The following is a 23,247-nucleotide window of genomic DNA, read 5'->3' as shown; positions in this document are numbered from 1 at the left end:
GTTTGCTGGCTGTAGGAAGAGAAACTGTTATAAAAACCAATCAGTCAATGCCATGGGGCAGAAGTCTGGCTGGCTAATGCTCAGGTTTATGTACCTTATGCTAGCATCCCCCTCAGCACATGTCCACTGTATTCCCCTGCTTACTCAGCTCCTATAGGCAAATTATTAGTACCATTTTCTTCTTGACTTCCTCCCCAGTTTTACTGAGGGAGAAGGAGGGAGGGGGAGGCCGTTGCATTTTACAAAGGCTAATCTAATCAGTGAGCAGAACAATTTGCATGGATGGATTGACGATGAGTTTAGCGAAGCTCTAAATCTATTTACTATGGATCTGGCTTAGGTCTGACTCTTCCATTCTGAGGCTCAGCAGGGGACCCTGCAGATCAATGCTAATATCGCTACCATTTGCATTATATCCCATCCCTTTCACCCCCTCTCTTTCTTTCACTTTCTAATTTTTCCTGCAATCGGTGCTTCTCTCCCTCTCCCGTTCTACCTTCCTCTCGCTCTCTTTTTCTTTCTCGCTCTGTCATCTCTTGCTCTATCTCTCTCTTTTTCTCCCCTTTCCTCAGCCGAATCTCAGGCACTTTAATGTAAATAGGTTTATAGAAAAACAGAGTAATGCACCAATGTTTTCCTATTTCAACTTTTCATTGCGCTCCAGAAAGCAACATAATATACACTAAGTATAGCAAACATTAGGAACCTCCCCAGCCTGAATTCGTTGGGGCATGGACTCTGCTAGGTGGCCCATTTTAACTCCTATGCTTCCCACAGTTGTGTCAAGTTGGCTGGATGTCCTTTGGGTGGTGGACCATTCTTAATACTCACAGGGAACTGTTGATTGTGAAAAACCAAGCAGTGTTGCAGTTCATGACACAAACTGGTGTGCCTGGTACCTACTACCATACCCCGTTTTCTTTTGTGTGCCACGTTACAATTGTCTCAAGGCTTAAAAATCGTTCTTTAAAACCTGTCTCCTCCCCTTCATCTATACTGATTGAAGTGGATTTAACAAGTGACATCAATAAGAGATTCACCTGGCAGGTCTATGTCATGGAAAGAGCAGTTCTTCATGTTTTGTACACTCAGTGTGTGTTATCTGTTATATGTATAAGCAGATATAACAAGGCCTATCTCTTTCTCTCGGAGTCAAATCTCAGACACGATGAGGTAAGGGAAATCTGCGTGAGTCACCATCACTAAAGTTTTTATCCAACATAAAATGTTTTTCATGGTTACACAAACACTGCTGAAGTTGTAGTTTGTGTAAGTATATGGGCAATAATTAGACTATCAATAGCATCACATTTTTGGATAATGAACTCCACTAATTAACCTATGGAACAGTACAGTAATAATTAAATATTGCAATTAAACATGATTCATGAGTCTATGTGGCTTTTTCAAAGGCAGCACCATTAAAATATGTGGGATATGCATGTAGACTCATTAAGATATAACTTTCATAAAGGCACATTACATGCATGTTTAAGTCTGAATTTCAGAGGAATATCAAAATGGGTTACCACATACATGGTGCATTTGCAGGCTTTGTTAAATTCTAGTAATTCTAGTTTAATAGTGTGTAATTTCTCTGTCGTTGATGGCGACATAAAAGCAATATACTTCGGTCTGTAAAAGATCTTTGTTTTAATGGAGTTAACTTGTTAGCATTTGTCTATAAGTCTGTCTGTCGGTCTGTCTGTCTTTGGACTGTACAGAAGTGCTCTATAGTCATTGTTGTCTTGTGGCATCAGTAGCTCCAACTCCTTAAAAGCTATGTTGGTTCGCTGCCTTAGCTTGCGGTCTAAAATATGGTAAGGTTTTCAGAAGCCCAGTGTCCCTCTTTTATAATTGTGCTGTTGTGTATCATGTAAAAAATAACACTTATTATACAACCAACCATTCCAAAGACAGACTGACTCAGGGATACTATTGGGCAAGGTAAAGACCTCAGATTGCACATGGCCCCCAGCACTCCCATAGCCTCTCTGTGTGTACTCGTATTCTCACAAACACACACACACACACACACACACACACACACACACACACACACACACACACGCACACACACACACACACACACACACACACACACACACTCATCCGCCGTGGTCTTTGTCCTTCCTAGGTATTGTAATGAGCACCTGCCCTGCCCGCCTCATGTCTATTGGTCGGCCTGGTCGGCATGGGAACGCTGCACGGTGCCCTGCGGAGGCGGCATCCAATCACGTCGCAGGACCTGCGAGAACGGCAACGAGTGCCCTGGGTGTGCCCAGGTATGTCACACACACACACACAAACAGATCTGGGCTGCACTTCCATAGCAGCCTGACCTTGAACTTCTTAACCATCTAAACTGTAACATTGAACTTTAAGGCTCATCCCCTCCAAAACCCCATAGTATTTATATTCAGCCATGGCACTTCTTAACATGTTGTTAAGAACAGCAGATACATGACCAATGCTAACCATTAACATGTAACACTAAATCACCCCCCTATATGGTCTTACACTATATTCCCTCAACTGAATACACATATTAAAATACATAAGTACATGTTAGATTGCTAATCACTTTTATTAGTCTATCTACTGTATGCTGACAACAAATTAATATAAAAAAAATATGATTTTATTGTATTTTTGCCACCATCTATAAATGTTACCTACTGCATATGATATCCTAGTGCTTAGTAATGAAGTCCAAGGCTGGGTGATGCAGGAGGGATGTAATGGCACGTTGCTTCGCTGGTGTCCTCTTGGGTGTCAGGAGGATGATGAGACTGTCATGTTATTTTAACACTATTTTCAAACCCACTCCTCCCTCCGTCCACGGGCCTGGTAGAAATAGAAAGGAAGACACGTGACCATGAGATTCCTTTACAGTTGAAATGGATTAGTGAGTAGGGGTCAGAGAGAGTCACATGATAACCAGTAACAGATGTACAGTATAAGTGTGTGAGGGTCAGATGTACTGACTATAGACACTTTTATAAAGATAGCACCATGGTCTCTATATGGGTCGAATGATTAGAGAGTTACAGCTTATAAATGTTTCACTGTGCACTGGCAACCCATTTCAGAGCTATATAAATATATACTGTTGCATTATAGCATTCCATAGCAACCATATCTACTGTTGCATTCCATAGCAACCACATTAGGAGCTGGTAATGACGCATGACTAATGTAATATTGCTGGCAAGCTGAAAGTAGCAACTTCCAACCCACAGCAAAGTAGTAACATATCTGATAATGTTCTGTGATTAACCTAACTAAGCACAGATAACCCTTTAACAACTGAGAGAGCTGACCTCCCATACCTTAACAGTCTAACTGTAATGAAGCATGACTGATACCCCATAAAACAACTGAGAAAACGGCACGGCCACACACACTTATACAGAAGCACTATCTTTTCACTACCCTGGTGGGTGTCTGTTCACACACACACACCCTTAGTCCATCGATGTTGATGATGAAGAATGCTCCTCTTGTGAAGGGGGGGTAGGGGTAGGTTAGCGCAATTGCCGCTTGTGCCACTTCATGTGGTTGTGTGGGCCGATGTGGGAGCTGAGAAACGTGTGTTGGGAGTCGGATGGCGTTGTCCCAGCTGCACGTTGGTGTCTTTGGCTGCATCTCTCGCATCTCCTATGTAAGATGCTGTCTTCTAGGTTTTTCAGGCTAGAGGGATGGATGTTACAGTGCTTCAGCAGGTCCTCTGACCTCCAGCAGAGCGCTTGTCTGCACTTAGCTGGCCTAAATCGGCAGGGGAGGCAGTGTTCAGGCATCACGTGGCCAAACCAACAGAGGAGTCGGTCAACTTGGTGTTGGTGAGGATATTGTTATGGGGTACTGTGTCCTCCCAGGTTAGCCCTAAGATGCGTTGTAGGCATCTGATTTGAAAGGTTTCCAAGATGTTTATGTGTTGCCTATATGGGGTCCAGGTTTCTGAGCCATAAAGCAGGTGGATACACATTGTATACTGCCCCTTTGGTGTGGGTCTTGAGGTTTCTGATGTGAAAGGCTTCCAAGATGTTTATGTATTGCCTATATCGGGTCCAGGTCTCTGAGCCATAAAGCAGGTGGAGACACGTTCTATACTGCCACTTTGGCATGGGTCTTGAGGTTTACATTTTCCAAAACCCTGGCCCCGAGTCATCCGATGGAAGCAGAGACTTGATCATCTAGGGAGCACGCCAGAGAGAGGACAGCGCCAAGGTAGGTGAAATGGGGTACAACTTTGAGGAGAACACCACCAGTGATGAAAGAATGGAGTGGGGGGGATGTGGATGAGAGTTGTGCAATTATTTCTGTGTTTTGGGTATTGCCTTGGAGGTCGACAGGTGGAGGAGACCAGGTTGAAGGTGTGTTGCATGGATTCTGGGGTATGAGCCAGACGTGAATTCAAAGATATGTTTGGGTTCTGTCTTTTGTGTGAGCTTGAAGAGGTTTCCATCCAGATGGTACTGTAGCTGGATTCCGTTGGTTGAGCCAAGGGAGTTGTTTGACAGGCTTGTAACTGCAGAAATGGAACATGTTAAAAATGACCTGGAGCCAGAACACAGCCTTGCTTGACCCCAACCTCTACTATAAAGGGCTCTGATTGATGCCCACCATGAACCACTCTGGCGTGCATTCCCTCATGGAATTGTTTTAAGACACTCAGAAACTTGGGAAGCAACTCAAGTTTGGTGAGCTGCTGCCAGAGCATCTCACGTTTGATGGTGTCAAAGGCTTTGACGAGGTTTATTAAAGCCATGTAGAGGTCTTGGTTTTGTTCCTGGCACTTTTCCTGCATTTGTTTGGCGACAAAAAATAACTAACATCCCACCTGACCAACATCCAGTGAAAGTGCAGGGCGCCAAATTCAAACAACAGAAATCTCATAATTTAAATTCCATGTGTTATACACCACTTTAAAGATAAACTTGTTGTTAATCCCAACACAGTGTCCGATTTCAAAAAGGCTTTACGACAAAAACATACCATGCGATTATGTTACGTCTGCACCTAGTCACAAAAAAACACAGCCATTTTTCCAGTCAAAGAGAATAGTCACAAAAAGCAGAAATAGAGATAAAATGAATCACTAACCTTTGATGATCTTCATCAGATGGCACTCATAGGACTTCATGTAACACAATACATGTATGTTTTGTTCGATAAAGTTCAAATTTATATCCAAAAATCTCTGTTTGCATTGGCGCTTTGTTATGTTTTGCCTCCAAAACATCCGGTGAAAGTGCAGAGAGCCACGTCTATTTACAGAAATACAAATCATAAATGTTGATGAAAATACAACTGTTATGCATGGAATTAAAGATATACTTCTCCTTAATGCAACCGCTGTGTCAGATTTCAAAAAAGCTTTAGAACAAAAGCACAGCATGGAATAATATGAGTACAGCGCTCAGAGACCAAAACAAGCAATACAGATACCCGCCATGTTATGGAGTCAACAAAAGTCAGAAATAGCATTATAAATATTCACTTACCTTTGATGATCTTCTTCAGAATGCAATCCCAGGAATCCCAGTTCCATAATAAATGTTAGTTTTGTTCGATAAAGTCCATCATTTATGTACAAATACCTCCTTTTTGTTCGTGCATTTAGTACAGTAATCCAAATGCGCAGGCACTAGGTCCAGACAAAGTCAAAACAGTTATATTACAGTGCGTGTCAAACGATGTACAGTGGGGCAAAAATGTATTTAGTCAGCCACCAATTGTTCTCCCACTTAAAATAGGTACACTTCAACTATGACAGACAAAATGAGAAAAAAAAATCCTGAAAATCACATTGTAGGATTTTTAATGAATTTATTTGCAAATTATGGTGGAAAATAAGTATTTGGTCACCTACAAACAAGCAAGATTTCTGGCTCTCACAGACCTGTAACTTCTTCTTTAAGAGGCTCCTCTGTCCTCCACTCGTTACCTGTATTAATGGCACCTGTTTGAACTTGTTATCAGTATAAAAGGCACCTGTCCACAACCTCAAACAGTCACACTCCAAACTCCACTATGGCCAAGACCAAAGAGCTGTCAAAGGACACCAGAAACAAAATTGTAGACCTGCACCAGGCTGGGAAGACTGAATCTGCAATAGGTAAGCAGCTTGGTTTGAAGAAATCAACTGTGGGAGCAATTATTAGGAAATGGAAGACATACAAGACCACTGATAATCTCCCTCGATCTGGGGCTCCACGCAAGATCCTACCCCGTGGGGTCAAAATGATCACAAGAACGGTGAGCAAAAATCCCAGAACTACACGGGGGGACCTAGTGAATGACCTGCAGAGAGCTGGGACCAAAGTAACAAAGCCTATCATCAGTAACACACTACGCCGCCATGGACTCAAATCCTGCAGTGCCAGACGTGTCCCCCTGCTTAAGCCAGTAAATGTCCAGGCCCGTCTGAAGTTTGCTAGAGAGCATTTGGATGATCCAGAAGAAGATTGGGAGAATGTCATATGGTCAGATGAAACCAAAATATAACTTTTTGGTAAAAACTCAACTCGTCGTGTTTGGAGGACAAAGAATGCTGAGTTGCATCCAAAGAACACCATACCTACTGTGAAGCATGGGGGTGGAAACATCATGCTTTGGGGCTGTTTTTCTGCAAAGGGACCAGGACGACTGATCCGTGTAAAGGAAAGAATGAATGGGGCCATGTATCGTGAGATTTTGAGTGAAAACCTCCTTCCATCAGCAAGGGCATTGAAGATGAAACGTGGCTGGGTCTTTCAGCATGACAATGTTCCCAAACACACCGCCCGGGCAACGAAGGAGTGGCTTCGTAAGAAGCATTTCAAGGTCCTGGAGTGGCCTAGCCAGTCTCCAGATCTCAACCCCATAGAAAATGTTTGGAGGGAGTTTAAAGTCCGTGTTGCCCAGCCCCAAAACATCACTGCTCTAGAGGAGATCTGCATGGAGGAATGGGCCAAAATACCAGCAACATTGTGTGAAAACCTTGTGAAGCCTTACAGAAAACGTTTGACCTCTGTCATTGCCAACAAAGGGTATATAACAAAGTATTGAGATAAACTTTTGTATAAACTTTTGTTATTGACCAAATACTTATTTTCTTATTTTAAATTCATAAATAAATCCTACAATGTGATTTTCTGGATTTTTTTTCTTCATATTGTCTGTCATAGTTGAAGTGTACCTATGATGAAAATTACAGGCCTCTCTCATCTTTTTAAGTGGGAGAACTGGCACAATTGGTGACTGACTAAATACTTTTTTGCCCCACTGTATATAATCAATCTTTAGGATGTTTTCATCATAAATCTTCAGTAATGTTTCAACCGGAGAATTCCTTTATCTTTAGAAATGAAAGGGAACGGAGCTAACTCTCACGGGCGCTTGCCTGACTGAGCACATGGCCTTCTGGTAGACGCATGACTTAATCAGCTCTCATTCTCTCCCTATTCACAGTAGAAACCTGAAACAAGGTTCTAAAGACTGTTGATATCTAGTGAAAGCCTTAGGAAGTGCAATATGACCCCACAGACACTGTATATTGGATAGGCTAAGACTTGAAAACCTACAAACCTCAGATTTCCCACTTCCTGGTTGGATTTTTTCTCAGGATTTTGCCTGCCATATGAGTTATGTTATACTCAGACATTCAAACAGTTTTAGAAACTTCAGTGTTTTCTATCCAAATCTACTAATAATATGCATATCCTAGCATCTGGGCCTGAGTAGCAGGCAGTTTACTCTGGGCACGCTTTTCATCTGGACGTGAAAATACTAACCCCTACCTCAAAGAAGTTAAGACACTGCATCTCAGTACAAGGGGCATCACTGCAGTACCTGGTTCAAATCCAGGCTGCATCACATCCGTCCGTGATTGGGAATCCCATAGGGCGGCACACAATTGGCCCAGCATTGTCCGGGTTTGGCCAGGGTAGGCCGTCATTGTAAATAAGAATTTGTTCTTAACTGACTTGCCTAGTTAAATAAAGGTTAAGCAAAGTTTAAATAAATAAAAAATAAAACCTTCCTTCTCACTGAAAGAAGGGAGATGCCTCTGCTTTTACCACAAGCTGCCTTGTCACCCTTCTTGTACATGACTACAATATCGTCATCCTTTCGTTCCTGTGGAATGGTTCAGACAGCCAGATGGCTTTGGTGAGGAGGTGGAATTTGGCACAAGAGGAGATATCCCCCTTGCTCAAGGATTTCAGCTGGGATGCCGTCTGGTCCAGCACTTTCCTTATCTTTTAGGATTTTAATCGTCTGGTGGACCTCAGAAAACTGTAGTGGGGTGTCGAGTTCATGAATGGTGGGGATGTGTGGGAGTGTGTACAGGATGAGCAGGTTTGTTGAGTTGGTGTGGTTAAGGAGATTTCCAAAGTGCTCTAACCATCTCTCTGAGATCCTCTGGTGGTCTTGAAAAGTGTGTTTCCATGGGCAGTGATGACTTGTTTTTGAGGGCCGTAGAGGGCTTTAATGGCAGCATAGAACCCTTGGGTGTTGTTTTTGTCTGTTATACTTTTGATTTCATCAGATGTTTTGACCCTGGGAGAGGGAGGATTGGAGAGTGGGGGTGTCTGGGTTGGACAGGAGGGCTTTGTGGGCTTGGCGTTTGTTTTGTAGGAGTGTGTGAATGTCAGAAGCGTTCTCATCAATCCGGGAGGGTTGGGGGGAGTTTGGTGTAGAGGAAACGGCGCAAGTGATGATGGTGGAAGGGTTTTTAAGGGCATTACCCTTGAGTCGCTTATTCAAGGCCTTCCTTGGGTGGCGTGGGCAAATCTCAATTCGGAGCTTGGACCTAATCAAGCGGTGGTCAGTTCAGCATGGGTCAGTTCACTTAGTACCTGCTTTTGGTTGCACTGATGGACGATAATGTAGTCTAGGACGTGCCAGTGTTTGGACCACACAAATAAACACACACACACACAATCTCAGCTGCAGCTGCCTTAACTCTGTCACCACTGTTCTGCCATTATCCCATTATTTTGGGAATACCACTCCGGCCCTGAAGGCTTCCTTCCCAGAACCCCATTCCAAGAACCCATTCCTAGATGGAAACTGAGTCTGTCCCGGTCTCCCTATCCGTGTTGTAAACCTCCCTGAACCTAATTTCAAGATGTGAACCCTGTCTGTGGTGGGTGAGGTGTGTTTCCAGTTTTGGGGTTAGGGTTAGTAGCAGGGTGAGGAGGGGAGATGTAAGGAACTGTTTTTTATCAGCGTTGGGCAAAGCAAAGCCCACGGCAGATTGGAGACCATGAAGTAACAAATTTGAGAGGTGGGAAAGAGGGCCGAGAGGTCAGTGTCTTATGTTCTCTCTCTCTCTCTCTCTCTCTCTCTCTCTCTCTCTCTCTCTCTTCTCTCTCTCTCTCTCTCTCGCTGTCTTTCACTTTCTGTCTCACACACATTCTCTCTATTTAAAGTGATCAGAGAAAACCCTTTCTTTAATTAAAATACAGCACATTTTATTGGTCACTTACACATATTTAGCAGATGTTATTGTGGGTGTAGCAAAATACTTGTGTTCCTAGCTCAAACAGTCCAGTAATATCTAACAATACACACAAATCTAAAAAAGTAAAAGAATGGAATTAAGAAATATTGAAATATTAGGATGACAATGCATACAGTATGATGGGATGTATAGACATTATGGACAGTATATGGATATAATATGTAGTACATCTGAAGAATACGTAGGATAAAATATATTATGTACAGCAATAGTTAAATAGGATAGGCCTTGACTAGAATACTATACATACGAATGAAATGGGCAAAACAGTATTTAAACATTATTAAAGTGACCTGTGTTCTGTTATTAAAGTGACCAGTGTTCCATGTCTATGTACATATGCAGTAGCCTCTAAGGTGCAGGGTTGAGTAATTGGGTGGTAGCCGACTAGTGACAGTGAATAAAGTTCAGTGCACGGGACTGGGCGGAGGCCGGCTAGTGGTCTGATTGCCTGGAGATAGAAGCTGTTTTTCAGTCTCTCGGTCCCAGCTTTGATGCACCTGTACTGACCTCGCCTTCTGGATGGTAGCGAGGTGAACAGGCCGTGGCTGGGGTGGCTGAGGTCCTTGATGATCTTTCTGGCCTTCCTGTGACACCCTCTGCTGTAGATGTCCTGGAGGGCAGGCAGTGTGCCCCCGATGATGCGTTGGCCAGAGCTCACCACCCTCTGGAGAGCCCTACGGTTATGGACGGTACATTTGCCGTACCAGGCGGTGATTCAGCCCAACAGGATGCTGCCAATGGCGCATCTGTAAAGGTTTGTGAGATTCCTAGGGGTCAAGACACATTTATTCAGCCTCCTGTCTGTGTTGGTAGACCATTTCAGATAGTCAGTGATGTGTGCACTGAGGAACTTGAAGCTTTTCACCTCCACTGCGGCCTCGTCGATGTGGATGGTGGCGTGCTCCCCCGGCTGTATCCTGAAGTCCACCATCAATTTTCCCTGTAGGTTGTCTCGTCCCTGTAGGTTGTCTCGTCGTTGTTGGTAATCAGGCCTACCTCTGTTATGTCGTCTGCAAAGTTGGTGATTGTCTTGGAGACGTGTGGCCACATAGTCATGGGTGAATAGGAAATACAGGAGAGGGCTGAGCACACACCCTTGTCGGGGCCCTGTGTTGAGGATCAGCGTAGTGGAGGTGCTGTTGCTTACCTTCACCGCCCGTTACGAAGTCCAAGACCCAGTTGCACAGGGCGGGTTTCAGACCCAGGGCCCCGAGCTTAATGATGAGCTTGGGTACTATGTGGTTGAAGGCTGAGCTGTAGTCAATGAACAGCATTATTACATAGGTATTCCTCTTGTCCAGATGGGATAGGGCAGTGTGCAGTGCTATGGCAATTGTGCCGTCCATGGATCTATTGGGATGGTATGCAAATTGAAGTGGGTCTAGCGTGTCAGGTAAGGTGGAGGTGATATGGTCCTTAACTAGCCTCTCAAAGCACTTCATGATGACAGAAGTGAGTGCTACGGGGCGATAGTCATTTAGTTCAGTTATCTTTGCTTTCTTGGGTACAGGAACAATGGTGGACATCTTGAAGCAACTGTAATCAGATAGTCACCCATAGTTGTGATACGTGTAAAGGCTACCAATAAGTGATGTTACTCACAACTCCTTCATCATTGCTCCCGTTATGCCAGACGTAGACTACAAGTTGTAAAATCTTCCCAGATAAATCAACACATCCTTGTGTCTATTCTGCTATTTGTACCCACCATGCAAAGACAGAGAATGATGAGAATATTTATTTCAGCGCAGGAAAGGAAGCGTAAACCGGGAAGAGGTATGTTTTTATGAGCCATCTGTCCTCTCTCCCCAGGATACTAGAGGCTGCTATTAATGAAGACAGACAGGCAGACAGACAGACAGCAGTATGTCCCACACACACACACACTGCTTCTCTTCTCACAGCAGATATCATAGCTGTTCTGAGTTACAGTAAGCAGGCACCTGGGAGATGGATGGATAGTTAGCAGCAGGGCTGGCTGGGCTGGCTAACAGAACGGGTAGTGTCAGGAACCGCAGGGCCAGAGGTACACACACACCGTCACACATGTCTCTTAGTGCAGTGATATAAACACGACTGACTGTAATGATGTTAGGAGGCTCCAGAGACAAAGATCCCTATTACTCACCGTCAACACACACACACATACTCACACACCCACAATCATACACACACGTACACACACATACACACGTACAGACACATACACGTAACGTATGTCCCCCATCTGCCTCCCTTCACACACACACTCGAGACAGACACACACACACACACACACCCTCCAGACAGACACACACACACACACACACCCTCCAGACAGACACACACACACTCTCCAGACAGTCACACACACACACACCCTCCAGACAGACACACACACACACACACCCTCCAGACAGATACACACACACACACCCTCCAGACAGACACACACACACACACCCTCCAGACAGACACACACACACACACCCTCCAGACAGACACACACACACACACCCTCCAGACAGACACACACACACACACCCTCCAGACAGACACACACACACACACCCTCCAGACAGACACACACACACACACCCTCCAGACAGACACACACACACACACCCTCCAGACAGACACATTGATAAAACAACGGAGGAGAGGCTTAGGGGCAAGGGTTTAGGTAATGCTTTCACAAGCCACACAAATGGCCCCCTGACACCCCCCATTTTCCTCTGTCATCCCCCTCTCTCATCACCCTCTGTCGCCCCTCTCCCGGCCCTCTGCTTTTAACACCTAGAAAAATAACCAGGAGAGTCTAGGATGGAGAATGAATGAGACAGGAGATGCCTGAGTCCATTACTCAACTGTAGGCCTACACACACACACACACATACACACACACACACACACACACACACACACACACACACACACACACAGACACACAGACACACAGACACACAGACAGAGAGACTGGACAGAGACACACACACTGTATTTGCTGGGCAGAAAGCCCAACAGCTTGTGTGTCTGAAGCAGTAAAGAACATATCCAACATCCTTATACTCTCAGCCGAACGCTGAACTGGCTGCGGTACGCATTATTCTATTAGCAGCCTCTGGGCAGCTGTCTGTTAGAGGGGTTGTGAATTATAATGTACCTCAGCACATCCCGTTCCCCTCCCCTTTTTTCCTCTGCTCTTGTCCTCTCCATAATGCATATGAATGGTCCCAGCAGGAATGAGGCACTAATTGAATCCAATTTAGCGTTCCACATGCCACTCTACACGTTCCGATGATTTCTGCTGCGTTTTCAGTTTCCCTTAATTTTTTCCGGAAGAGAGCCGTTTGCGAGTGGAGCGATGTGTGACGGGGGTGTAGAGGAAGAGATACAGGCAATGATTCCTATTATTTTCATCACTAATGTCATTTTATTGGTGTGCCCGGCTCGCCCTAAAATCATCTGGTGTAAAATGTCATTACAATACACAGGAGAACATTTGTCTGAACGTTTTAGGGGTAAATCAACATTTATTTGGGATATTTCCCACCTATTGAACCTGTTTATTTCGTGGCCCTCGGTCCATTTCTAATACATTCTCACACACTCACACTCATTACAAATTCACACTGTTTGAGGACAACTCACAACAACAAACACCCCCTTCCTGTTTACTGTTGCATGCTGGGTGTTGTTTTTGTCATCCTTGGGGAGAGACTGAAAGAGGTTAAACGAGTCTTCCCCAGTCCTATATGGCTATTAGTAGACTATGAAGAATAGGTTATCATTCCAGACTGGGCCCGTTGGCTCATCTTTGGCTAGGTTTATTGGATCATGTTAAATATTGGCGAGCCATTGCTGAGAAGGAGGAAGTTCTATTGAAGACAGAGGCGGTTTGTTATGGCTGGGGCCGGGCCAGGTCCTCCTGATGCTTGATGGTGTTTAATATTAATGTGTGGCAGGCTGATGGTTACTAATCTAGACGGTGTGAAGTCAGAAAGGCGACGGGGATGACACTCTCATTCATCATCTCCGTAACGTAACCCAATCTGGATCCTCCTACTGTCTTTAACCTTGGACTCCTGTTCCTGGGCCCACGCTGGGAGAGAGATGGAGAGAGAGGGCGAGAGATATAGAGGCAAAGAGAGATATATATATACAGTATATATAGAGATATATATAGAGATATATATATATATAGAGAGAGATGCAGAGAGAGAGATGCAGAGAGAGAGATGCAGTGTTCCAGCCCCTCTGTCCAACCCCAGAATCACTGTGACAACCTGATGGATGAACAAAAGAGACTTTTATCTTATTTGGTCAAGGTCTGGCAGTCACTCAACTCAAGGCCTCACTCAGCATGAATAAGTAAGGAACTGGGAGAATGGCCGTCATATCAACTTCCACCCTCTAAACGACGCTGAGACGAAGACGATAGTGTAATTTAGTCCCCCGGTATCACTGCATCACCCTATCACTCCCTCCCACCTCTGCTCTCCTCTCGTTTTTATTCATCTGACTTGTCGTTATAAGCAGGTGCCGCTTGGATCGTTAGACATACTGAGGCTGCATGCACATCGGTATGTCATCATCACTAACAGTACCCTGGAAAGCATGTATTTATGGCTGCCTGGGAGAAGGACCAGAGAGAGTGAGGGAAAGGAGAAATGAAAGTAGAGGGGGAACAGAGGAGAAAGCATGCAACAATGGTTCTCTATTAGAGAGAGACACATTAGATAGTTAGACAACAAGGATGGAAAGGGGCTTTGTTGTGTGGGTCTGGGGTTTTCACTTTAACTATTGTAACAAACAGCCAGAGAGGAAGGCAGAGACCGACATCTCTCCTATTGCAGGTGGAGTGAACGTCAAATGGAAATGTCACTCAAAGTTGTGTATCATGTTTTTCCCATTATCATACCCTCACATGTCCCCCCTCCTTATTTTTCCCCCACCATCCTTCCCTTCATCCATCCTTCTTCCCTTCCCCACCATCCTTCGCTTCATCCATCCTTCTTCCCTTCCCCATCATCCTTCCCTTCATCCATTCTTCTTCCTTTCCCCACCATCCTTCCCTTCATCCATCCTTCTTCTCTTCCCCAACATCCTTCCCTTCATCCATCCTTCTTCCCTTCCCCACCATTCTTCCCTTCATCCATCCTTCTTCCCTTCCCCACCATCCGTCCCTTCATCCATCCTTCTTCCCTTCCCCACCATCCTTCCCTTCATCCATTCTTCTTCCTTTCCCCACCATCCTTCCCTTCATCCATCCTTCTTCCCTTCCCCAACATCCTTCCCTTCATCCATCCTTCTTCCCTTCCCCACCATCCTTCCCTTCATCCATTCTTCTTCCTTTCCCCACCATCCTTCCCTTCATCCATCCTTCTTCCCTTCCCCAACATCCTTCCCTTCATCCATCCTTCTTCCCTTCCCCAACATCCTTCCCTTCATCCATCCTTCTTCCCTTTCCCACCATCCTTCCCTTCATCCATCCTTCTTCCCTTCCCCACCATCCTTCCCTTCATCCATCCTTCTTCCCTTCCCCACCATCCGTCCCTTCATCCATCCTTCTTCCCTTCCCCACCATCCTTCCCTTCATCCATCCTTCTTCCCTTCCCCACCATCCGTCCCTTCATTCATCCTTCTTCCCTTCCCCACCATCCTTCCCTTCATCCATTCTTCTTCCTTTCCCCAACATCCTTCCCTTCATCCATCCTTCTTCCCTTCCCCAACATCCTTCCCTTCATCCATTCTTCTTCCTTTCCCCACCATCCTTCCCTTCATCCATCCTTCTTCCCTTCCCCAACATCCTTCCCTTCATCCACCCTTCTTCCCTTCCCCAACATCCTTCCCTTCATCCATCCTTCTTCCCTTCCCCACCATCCTTCCCTTCATCCATCCTTCTTCCCTTCCCCACCATCCTTCCCTTCATCCATCCTTCTTCCCTTCCCCACCATCCGTCCCTTCATCCATCCTTCTTCCCTTCCCCACCATCCGTCCCTTCATCCATCCTTCTTCCCTTCCCCACCATCCTTCCCTTCATCCATCCTTCTTCCCTTCCCCCCCATCCTTCCCTTCATCCATCCTTCTTCCCTTCCCCACCATCCTTCCCTTCATCCATCCTTCTTACCTTCCCCACCATCCTTCCCTTCTTCCATCCTTCTTCCCTTCCCCACCACCCTTCCCTTCATCCATCCTTCTTCCCTTCCCCACCTCCCTCCCCCTCTGTTATAAATCACATCTGATCAATGACCTTTTCTGCCTGTTTGCCACTTGCCACGTTCAGCACGTGGGTCTAATGGGACTGTTTCATAGTTCATATGTGATACCTGCTGCCCGTCAGCAGAAATTATGCTTGGCACAAACACCACGGGGTAAAGTCATCGTAGAATGTTAATAGGAATATACATTCATCTAGTTCTAAATCTATGAGTTTTGCTCTTTCCTCTCTGTTCTCATATCTGGCAGTAATATTAGCAGTTTCTCCCTCACCCAGAATATTTCCCAGCTTTATGTCATTAGTAAATACACAGAAGATGGGAATTGATTGAGATATTTTCTTTAAAAAGATGATCTTATTTGGGAGTATTCCTCACAGTAGAGGAAATGATGCATCTCTGTCTCTACCTCCCCTGTCGTGCAGTGACCAAATAGACGCTGCTCTTTGCGTAGCCATGTCTTTTTGTGATTCCCTTTTTCTATAGCCAATTGGTGGTCACTGCGCCTGTACTTGGTCAGGATCTGTCTCTGTTTTGTATCCCTGACAGAGTGCACTCTTAGAAAAAAAGGTGCAATCTAGAATAGGGTTGTGGTAGTCACAAACTTTTGTCAGCTGGTGATTGTCAAGCAAATAACTGTTGGTCTCACGGTAATTTACTGTTAATTCATATTAACACATTTAGCATCTCCTGGCTTCCACACAAGTCACTGATGCAGACCTTTGGAACATTTTAACAAGTCTAATAAATCCATGTAATATAGTCTACACCTTCACAATAAATCCATGTAATATAGCCTACACCTTCACAATAAATCCATGTAATATAGTCTACACCTTCACAATAAATCCATGTAATATAGTCTACACCTTCACAATAAATCCATGTAATATAGTCTACACCTTCACAATAAATCCATGTAATATAGTCTACACCTTCACAATAAATCCATGTAATATAGTCTACACCTTCACAATAAATCCATGTAATATAGTCTACACCTTCACAATAAATCCATGTAATATAGTCTACACCTTCACAATAAATCCATGTAATATAGTCTACACCTTCACAATAAATCCATGTAATATAGTCTACACCTTCACAATAAATCCATGTAATATAGTCTACACCTTCACAATAAATCCATGATTTATTTTAGACAGGTCTAAAGAAGCATGATTAGAAACTGTAGTCTATTTCAGAAGAACAGAGTAGCATACTCTAGGTTGTCCTTATCTTAGGTGCTGATCTGGCTATGCCAAATGGCTGTGGGCTATACTAGTTCATTTAGCAGACAAGATTTGCTTAGAATTGTGTGTAGTTAATCCGACCCTCTCTGCCTAGTCATCGCCATTTTACCTGCTGTTGTTGTGTTAGCTGATTAGCTGTTGTTGTCTCACCTGTTGTTTAAGCTAGCTCTCCCAATCAACACCTGCGATTACTTTATGCCTCTCTGTATGTCTCTCTCAAATGTCAATATGCCTTGTATACTGTTGTTCAGGTTAGTTATCATTGTTTTAGTTTACAATGGAGCCCCTAGTTCCACTCTTCATACCTCTGATACCTCCTTTGTCCCACCTCCCACACATGCGGTGACCTCACCCATTACAACCAGCATGTCCAGAGATACAACCTCTCTTATCATCACCCAGTGCCTGGGCTTACCTCCGCTGTACCTGCACCCCACCATACCCCTGTCTGCGCATTATGCCTGAATCTATTCTACCACGCCCAGAAATCTGCTCCTTTTATTCTTTGTCCCCAACGCTCTAGGCGACCAGTTTTGATAGCCTTTAGCCGAACCCTCATACTACTCCTCCTCTGTTCCGCGGGTGATGTGGAGGTAAACCCAGGCCCTGCATGTCCCCAGGCACCCTCATTTGTTGACTTCTGTGATCGAAAAAACCTTGGTTTCATGCATGTCAACATCAAAAGCCTCCTCCCTAAGTTTGTTTTACTCACTGCTTTAGCACACTCTGCCAACCCTGATGTCCTTGCCGTGTCTGAATCCTGGCTTAGGAAGGCCACCAAAAATTCTGAGATTTCCATACCCAACTATAACATTTTCTGTCAAGATAAAACTGCCAAAGGGGGAGGAGTTGCAGTCTACTGCAGAGATAGCCTGCAAAGTAATGTCATACTTTCCAGGTCCATACCCAAACAGTTCGAACTACTAATTTTAAAAATTACTCTCTCCAGAAATAAGTCTCTCACTGTTGCCGCCTGCTACCGACCCCCCTCAGCTCCCAGCTGTGCCCTGGACACCATTTGTGAATTGATTGCCCCCCATCTAGCTTCAGAGTTTGTTCTGTTAGGTGACCTAAACTGTGATATGCTTAACACCCCGGCAGTCCTACAATCTAAGCTAGATGCCCTCAATCTCACACAAATAATCAAGGAACCCACCAGGTACAACCCTAAATCTGTAAACAAGGGCACCCTCATAGAAGTTATCTTGACCAACTGGCCCTCCAAATACACCTCCACTGTCTTCAACCAGGATCTCAGCGATCACTGCCTCATTGCCTGTATCCGCCAGGGGTCCGCAGTCAAACGACCACCCCTCATCACTGTCAAACGCTCCCTAAAATACTTTTGCGAGCAGGCCTTTCTAATCAACCTGGCCCGGGTATCCTGGAAGGATATTGACCTCATCCCGCCAGTTGAGGATGCCTGGTCATTCTTTAAAAGTAACTTCCTCACCATTTTAGATAAGCATGCTCCGTTCAAAAAATGCAGAACTAAGAAGAGATATAGCCCTTGGTTCACTCCAGACCAGACTGCCCTCGACCAGCACAAAAACATCCTGTGGCGGACTGCAAGAGCATTGAATAGTCCCCGCGATATGCAACTGTTCAGGGAAGTCAGGAAAGCAAAGGCCAGCTTTTTCAAGCAGAAATGTGCATCCTGTAGCTCTAACTCCAAAAAGTTCTGGGACACTGTAAAGTCCATGGAAAACAAGAGCACCTCCTCCCAGCTGCCCACTGCACTGAGGCTAGGTAACACGGTCACCACTGATAAATCCATGATAATCGAAAACTTCAAAAAGCATTTCTCAACGGCTGGCCATGCCTTCCTCCTGGCTACTCCAACCTCGGCCAACAGCTCCGCCCCCCCCGCAGCTACTCGCCCAAGCCTCCCCAGATTCTCCTTTACCCAAATCCAGATAGCAGATGTTCTGAAAGAGCTGGAAAACCTGGACCCGTACAAATCAGCTGGACTTGATAATCTGGACCCTCTATTTCTGAAACTATCCGCCGCCATTGTCGCAACCCCTATTACCAGCCTGTTCAACCTCTCTTTCATATCGTCTGAGATCCCCAATGATTGGAAAGCTGCCGCAGTCATCCCCCTCTTCAAAGGGGGAGACACCCTGGACCCAAACTGTTACAGACCTATATCCATCCTGCCCTGCCTATCTAAGGTCTTTGAAAGCCAAGTCAACAAACAGATCACTGACCATCTCGAATCCCACCGTACCTTCTCCGCTGTGCAATCTGGTTTCCGAGCCGGTCACGGGTGCACCTCAGCCACGCTCAAGGTACTAAACGATATCATAACCGCCATCGATAAAAGACGTACTGTGTACTGTAAAGTACTCTGCAGCCGTCTTCATTGACCTGGCCAAGGCTTTTGACTCTGTCAATCACCATATTCTTATCGGCAGACTCAGTAGCCTCGGTTTTTCAAATGACTGCCTTGCCTGGTTCACCAACTACTTTGCAGACAGAGTACAGTGTGTCAAATCGGAGGGCATGTTGTCCGGTCCTCTGGCAGTCTCTATGGGGGTGCTACAGGGTTCAATTCTCGGGCCAACTCTTTTCTCTGTATATATCAATGATGTTGCTCTTGCTGCGGGCGATTCCCTGATCCACCTCTACACAGACGACACCATTCTGTATACTTCTGGCCCTTCCTTGGACACTGTGCTATCTAACCTCCAAATGAGCTTCAATGCCATACAATACTCCTTCCGTGGCCTCCAACTCCTCTTAAACGCTAGTAAAACCAAATGCATGCTTTTTAACCGTTCGCTGCCTGCATCCGCACGCCCGACTAGCATCACCACCCTGGATGGTTCCGACCTAGAATATGTGGACATCTATAAGTACCTAGGTGTCTGGCTAGACTGTAAACTCTCCTTCTAGACTCATATCAAACATCTCCAATCTAAAATCAAATCTAGAGTCGGCTTTCTGTTCCGCAACAAAGCCTCCTTCACTCACGCCGCCAAACTTACCCTAGTAAAACTAACTATCCTACCGATCCTCGACTTCGGCGATGTCATCTACAAAATAGCTTCCAATACTCTACTCAACAAACTAGATGCAGTTCATCACAGTGCTATCCGTTTTGTTACTAAAGCACCTTATACCACCCACCACTGCGACCTGTATGCTCTAGTCGGCTGGCCCTCGCTACATATTTGTCGCCAGACCCACTGGCTCCAGGTCATCTACAAGTCCATGCTAGGTAAAGCTCCGCCTTGTCTCAGTTCACTGGTCACGATGTCAACACCCACCCGTAGCACGAGCTCAAGCAGGTGTATCTCACTGATCATCCCTAAAGCCAACACCTCATTTGGCCGCCTTTCCTTCCAGTTCTCTGCTGCCTGTGACTGGAACGAATTGCAAAAATCGCTGAAGTTGGAGACTTTCATCTCCCATATAGCCCACCCAATTTACCTACCTCATCCCCATACTGTTTTTATTTATTTACTTTTCTGCTCTTTTGCACACCAGTATCTCTACCTACACATGACCATCTGATAATTTATCACTCCAGTGTTAATCTGCAAAATTGTAATTATTCGCCTACCTCCTCATGCCTTTTGTACACAATGTATATAGACTCTTTTTTTCTTTTTTTCTACTGTGTTATTGACTTGTTTATTGTTTACTACATGTGTAACTCTGTGTTGTTGTCTGTTCACACTGCTTTACTTTATCTTGGCCAGGTTGCAGTTGTAAATGAGAACTTGTTCTCAGCTAGCCTACCTGGTTAAATAAAGGGAACTTGTTCTCAACTAGCCTACCTGGTTAAATAAAGGGAACTTGTTCTCAACTAGCCTACCTGGTTAAATAAAGGGAACTTGTTCTCAACTAGACTACCTGGTTAAATAAAGGGAACTTGTTCTCAACTAGCCTACCTGGTTAAATAAAGGGAACTTGTTCTCAACTAGACTACCTGGTTAAATAAAGGGAACTTGTTCTCAACTAGCCTACCTGGTTAAATAAAGGGAACTTGTTCTCAACTAGACTACCTGGTTAAATAAAGGGAACTTGTTCTCAACTAGCCTACCTGGTTAAATAAAGGGAACTTGTTCTCAACTAGACTACCTGGTTAAATAAAGGGAACTTGTTCTCAACTAGACTACCTGGTTAAATAAAGGGAACTTGTTCTCAACTAGCCTACCTGGTTAAATAAAGGGAACTTGTTCTCAACTAGACTACCTGGTTAAATAAAGGGAACTTGTTCTCAACTAGCCTACCTGGTTAAATAAAGGTGAAATAAAAAATAAAAAAAATAAAAAAATATCCATTCTTATAATTACAATTCGATGTCTGTCCATCTGTCTCTCTCCCTCTCTCACTCCCTCTCCAGGAGTACCAGTCGTGTAACACCCTCCCGTGTCCAGACCTGAAGAAGACCACCCCTTGGACCCCCTGGACGCCGGTCAACATCTCGGACAACGGCGGTCACTACGAGCAGCGGTTCCGGTACACCTGTAAGGCCCGTGTCCCGGACCCTGCCCTGCTAGAGGTGGGCCGACAGAGAATAGAGATGAGATACTGCTCCAGTGATGGCTCCACTGGATGCTCTACTGACGGTGAGTGGAACACTTCATAGTCAACAGAATAAATAAATGGGGGGGATATTCTGTCAGGTGGTGACGGAACTCCCAGCTGACACTAGTTCTTCAACTGAACCTGCACACTCTTTTACTTCTCTCTGACTACTCTCTCTACCCTCACTTCACCTCCAGTCTGTTCTCTCTCACTCACTATCTCTCCATTTTTCGCCATCCCTCTTCATCCTTCTCTCTGTCCCTCTAGGCATGTTAGTCGGCTTTCACTCTCACAATCTCTCCCTCTCTCTCTCTCTGTCTCTTAGTAGTGTTATCTTAATCGACTGAAGTGTTTTCAGTCCCGGGCTGATTCCTTCAGCGCTTCCAAACGTCAAACGTGTTAATGAACTTCCACAATGAAAATTCACAGAGCTACTTAACAGTTTGGGGCTGCTAATTTTAGCATCCTCGCATCAGCGCCATTATGGATCCAACTCCCCACTCTCTCCCCCTCTCACTTCTCCCTGACACAAGCACCATTGTGGCTCCAATTCCCCAGGTTCTCACTCTCATTCGCCTCGGCTGATACCACAGAGTCTGACTCTTCCATCTCAGATTAGAGAGTCGTAAACACCAACAGGCTGCTAATTGACATGTTGTTGATGTTGTTTAGGAGCGGTCCAACCATTAAAGGGAGAGAGGGAAGAAAAGAAGGAGGGAGGGAAAGGGAGGGAGGGAAGGAGGGACAGCAGAGCAATATAGTGGCTTGGGTTACAGATGTACCAGTTAAAGTTTGTTTATTGAGTTGCTCGCAGCCCCAATGGGAGGAGGATCTCTTTTTAAAGCGCTTTGCACACACACACACACTTGCACACATACCGCAAGTTCATCAATTGGTGGGCACCGGAAAGAAAGTTAAGACTTACTAACTTTAGTCTCTCTCTCTTTACTCTGATTGCCTTCTGAAGTTAATGACTGTGGAGGTTTTAATGAACTGACATGGTGGCAGTGTTAACGTTGATTCACAGCCTCATGAGGAGCAACAGACAGACATCTAACAGGTTTTATCAACAAAAAGCCATGTGTTACTGGTCTGTCATCGTTCTAATTTAAAAGTGGAGGTGACAACATGTGATTCAGTCAAGCAGAATATTCTTTGCTTTCTGAACGCATTCAGTGTAAATGAAGAATCCATAGAATCGAACCACTTCTGGGAAAATTGGAAAACTAAACAAACAACATCACGAAGAGTTATCTATCCAAAATGGAGATGTATGGATAAACCATTTCTCCAATGTTTTTGGCTCTATAACAAAGAACAAACAGCAAAAACATATACATGATCAAATACAAATCTTAGAATCAACTATTAAAGACTACCAGAACCTACTGGATTCCCCAATTACATTGAATGAACTACAGGACATAATACAAACCCTCCAACCCAAAACGGCCTGTGGAATTGATGGTATCTTAAATGAAATTATAAAATATACAGACCTCAAATTACAATTGGTTATACTTAAACATCCTCCTCAGCTCTGGCATATTTCCCAATATTTGGAAACAAGGACTGATCACCCTAATCTTCAAAAGTGGAGACAAATTTGACCCGATTAACTACTGTGGGATATGCGTCAACAGCAACCGTGGGAAAATCCTCTGCATTATCATTAACAGCAGACTTGTACATTTCCTGTACTGAGCAAATGTCAAATTACCTTTTTTCCAAATTACCGTACGTC

General features: G+C 44.7%; 1 protein-coding gene across 2 annotated transcripts in view; it reads left to right on the top strand.

Moving 5' to 3' along the window:
* Positions 1-23,247, top strand: part of LOC139420340 (sema domain, seven thrombospondin repeats (type 1 and type 1-like), transmembrane domain (TM) and short cytoplasmic domain, (semaphorin) 5A) — a 185,538-nt gene that overhangs the window by 136,395 nt on the left and 25,896 nt on the right. For both annotated transcript variants that reach the window (XM_071170334.1, XM_071170335.1), the window contains 2 exons: positions 2,138-2,285; positions 21,319-21,544. In XM_071170334.1, coding sequence (XP_071026435.1) covers positions 2,138-2,285; positions 21,319-21,544 — 374 coding nt within the window. The remainder of the gene's footprint in view (positions 1-2,137; positions 2,286-21,318; positions 21,545-23,247) is intronic.

Source organism: Oncorhynchus clarkii, chromosome 11 (assembly GCF_045791955.1).
Source record: "Oncorhynchus clarkii lewisi isolate Uvic-CL-2024 chromosome 11, UVic_Ocla_1.0, whole genome shotgun sequence".
NCBI classification, from domain to species: Eukaryota; Metazoa; Chordata; class Actinopteri; order Salmoniformes; family Salmonidae; genus Oncorhynchus; species Oncorhynchus clarkii.
This window is presented reverse-complemented; position numbering and strand designations above follow the sequence as displayed.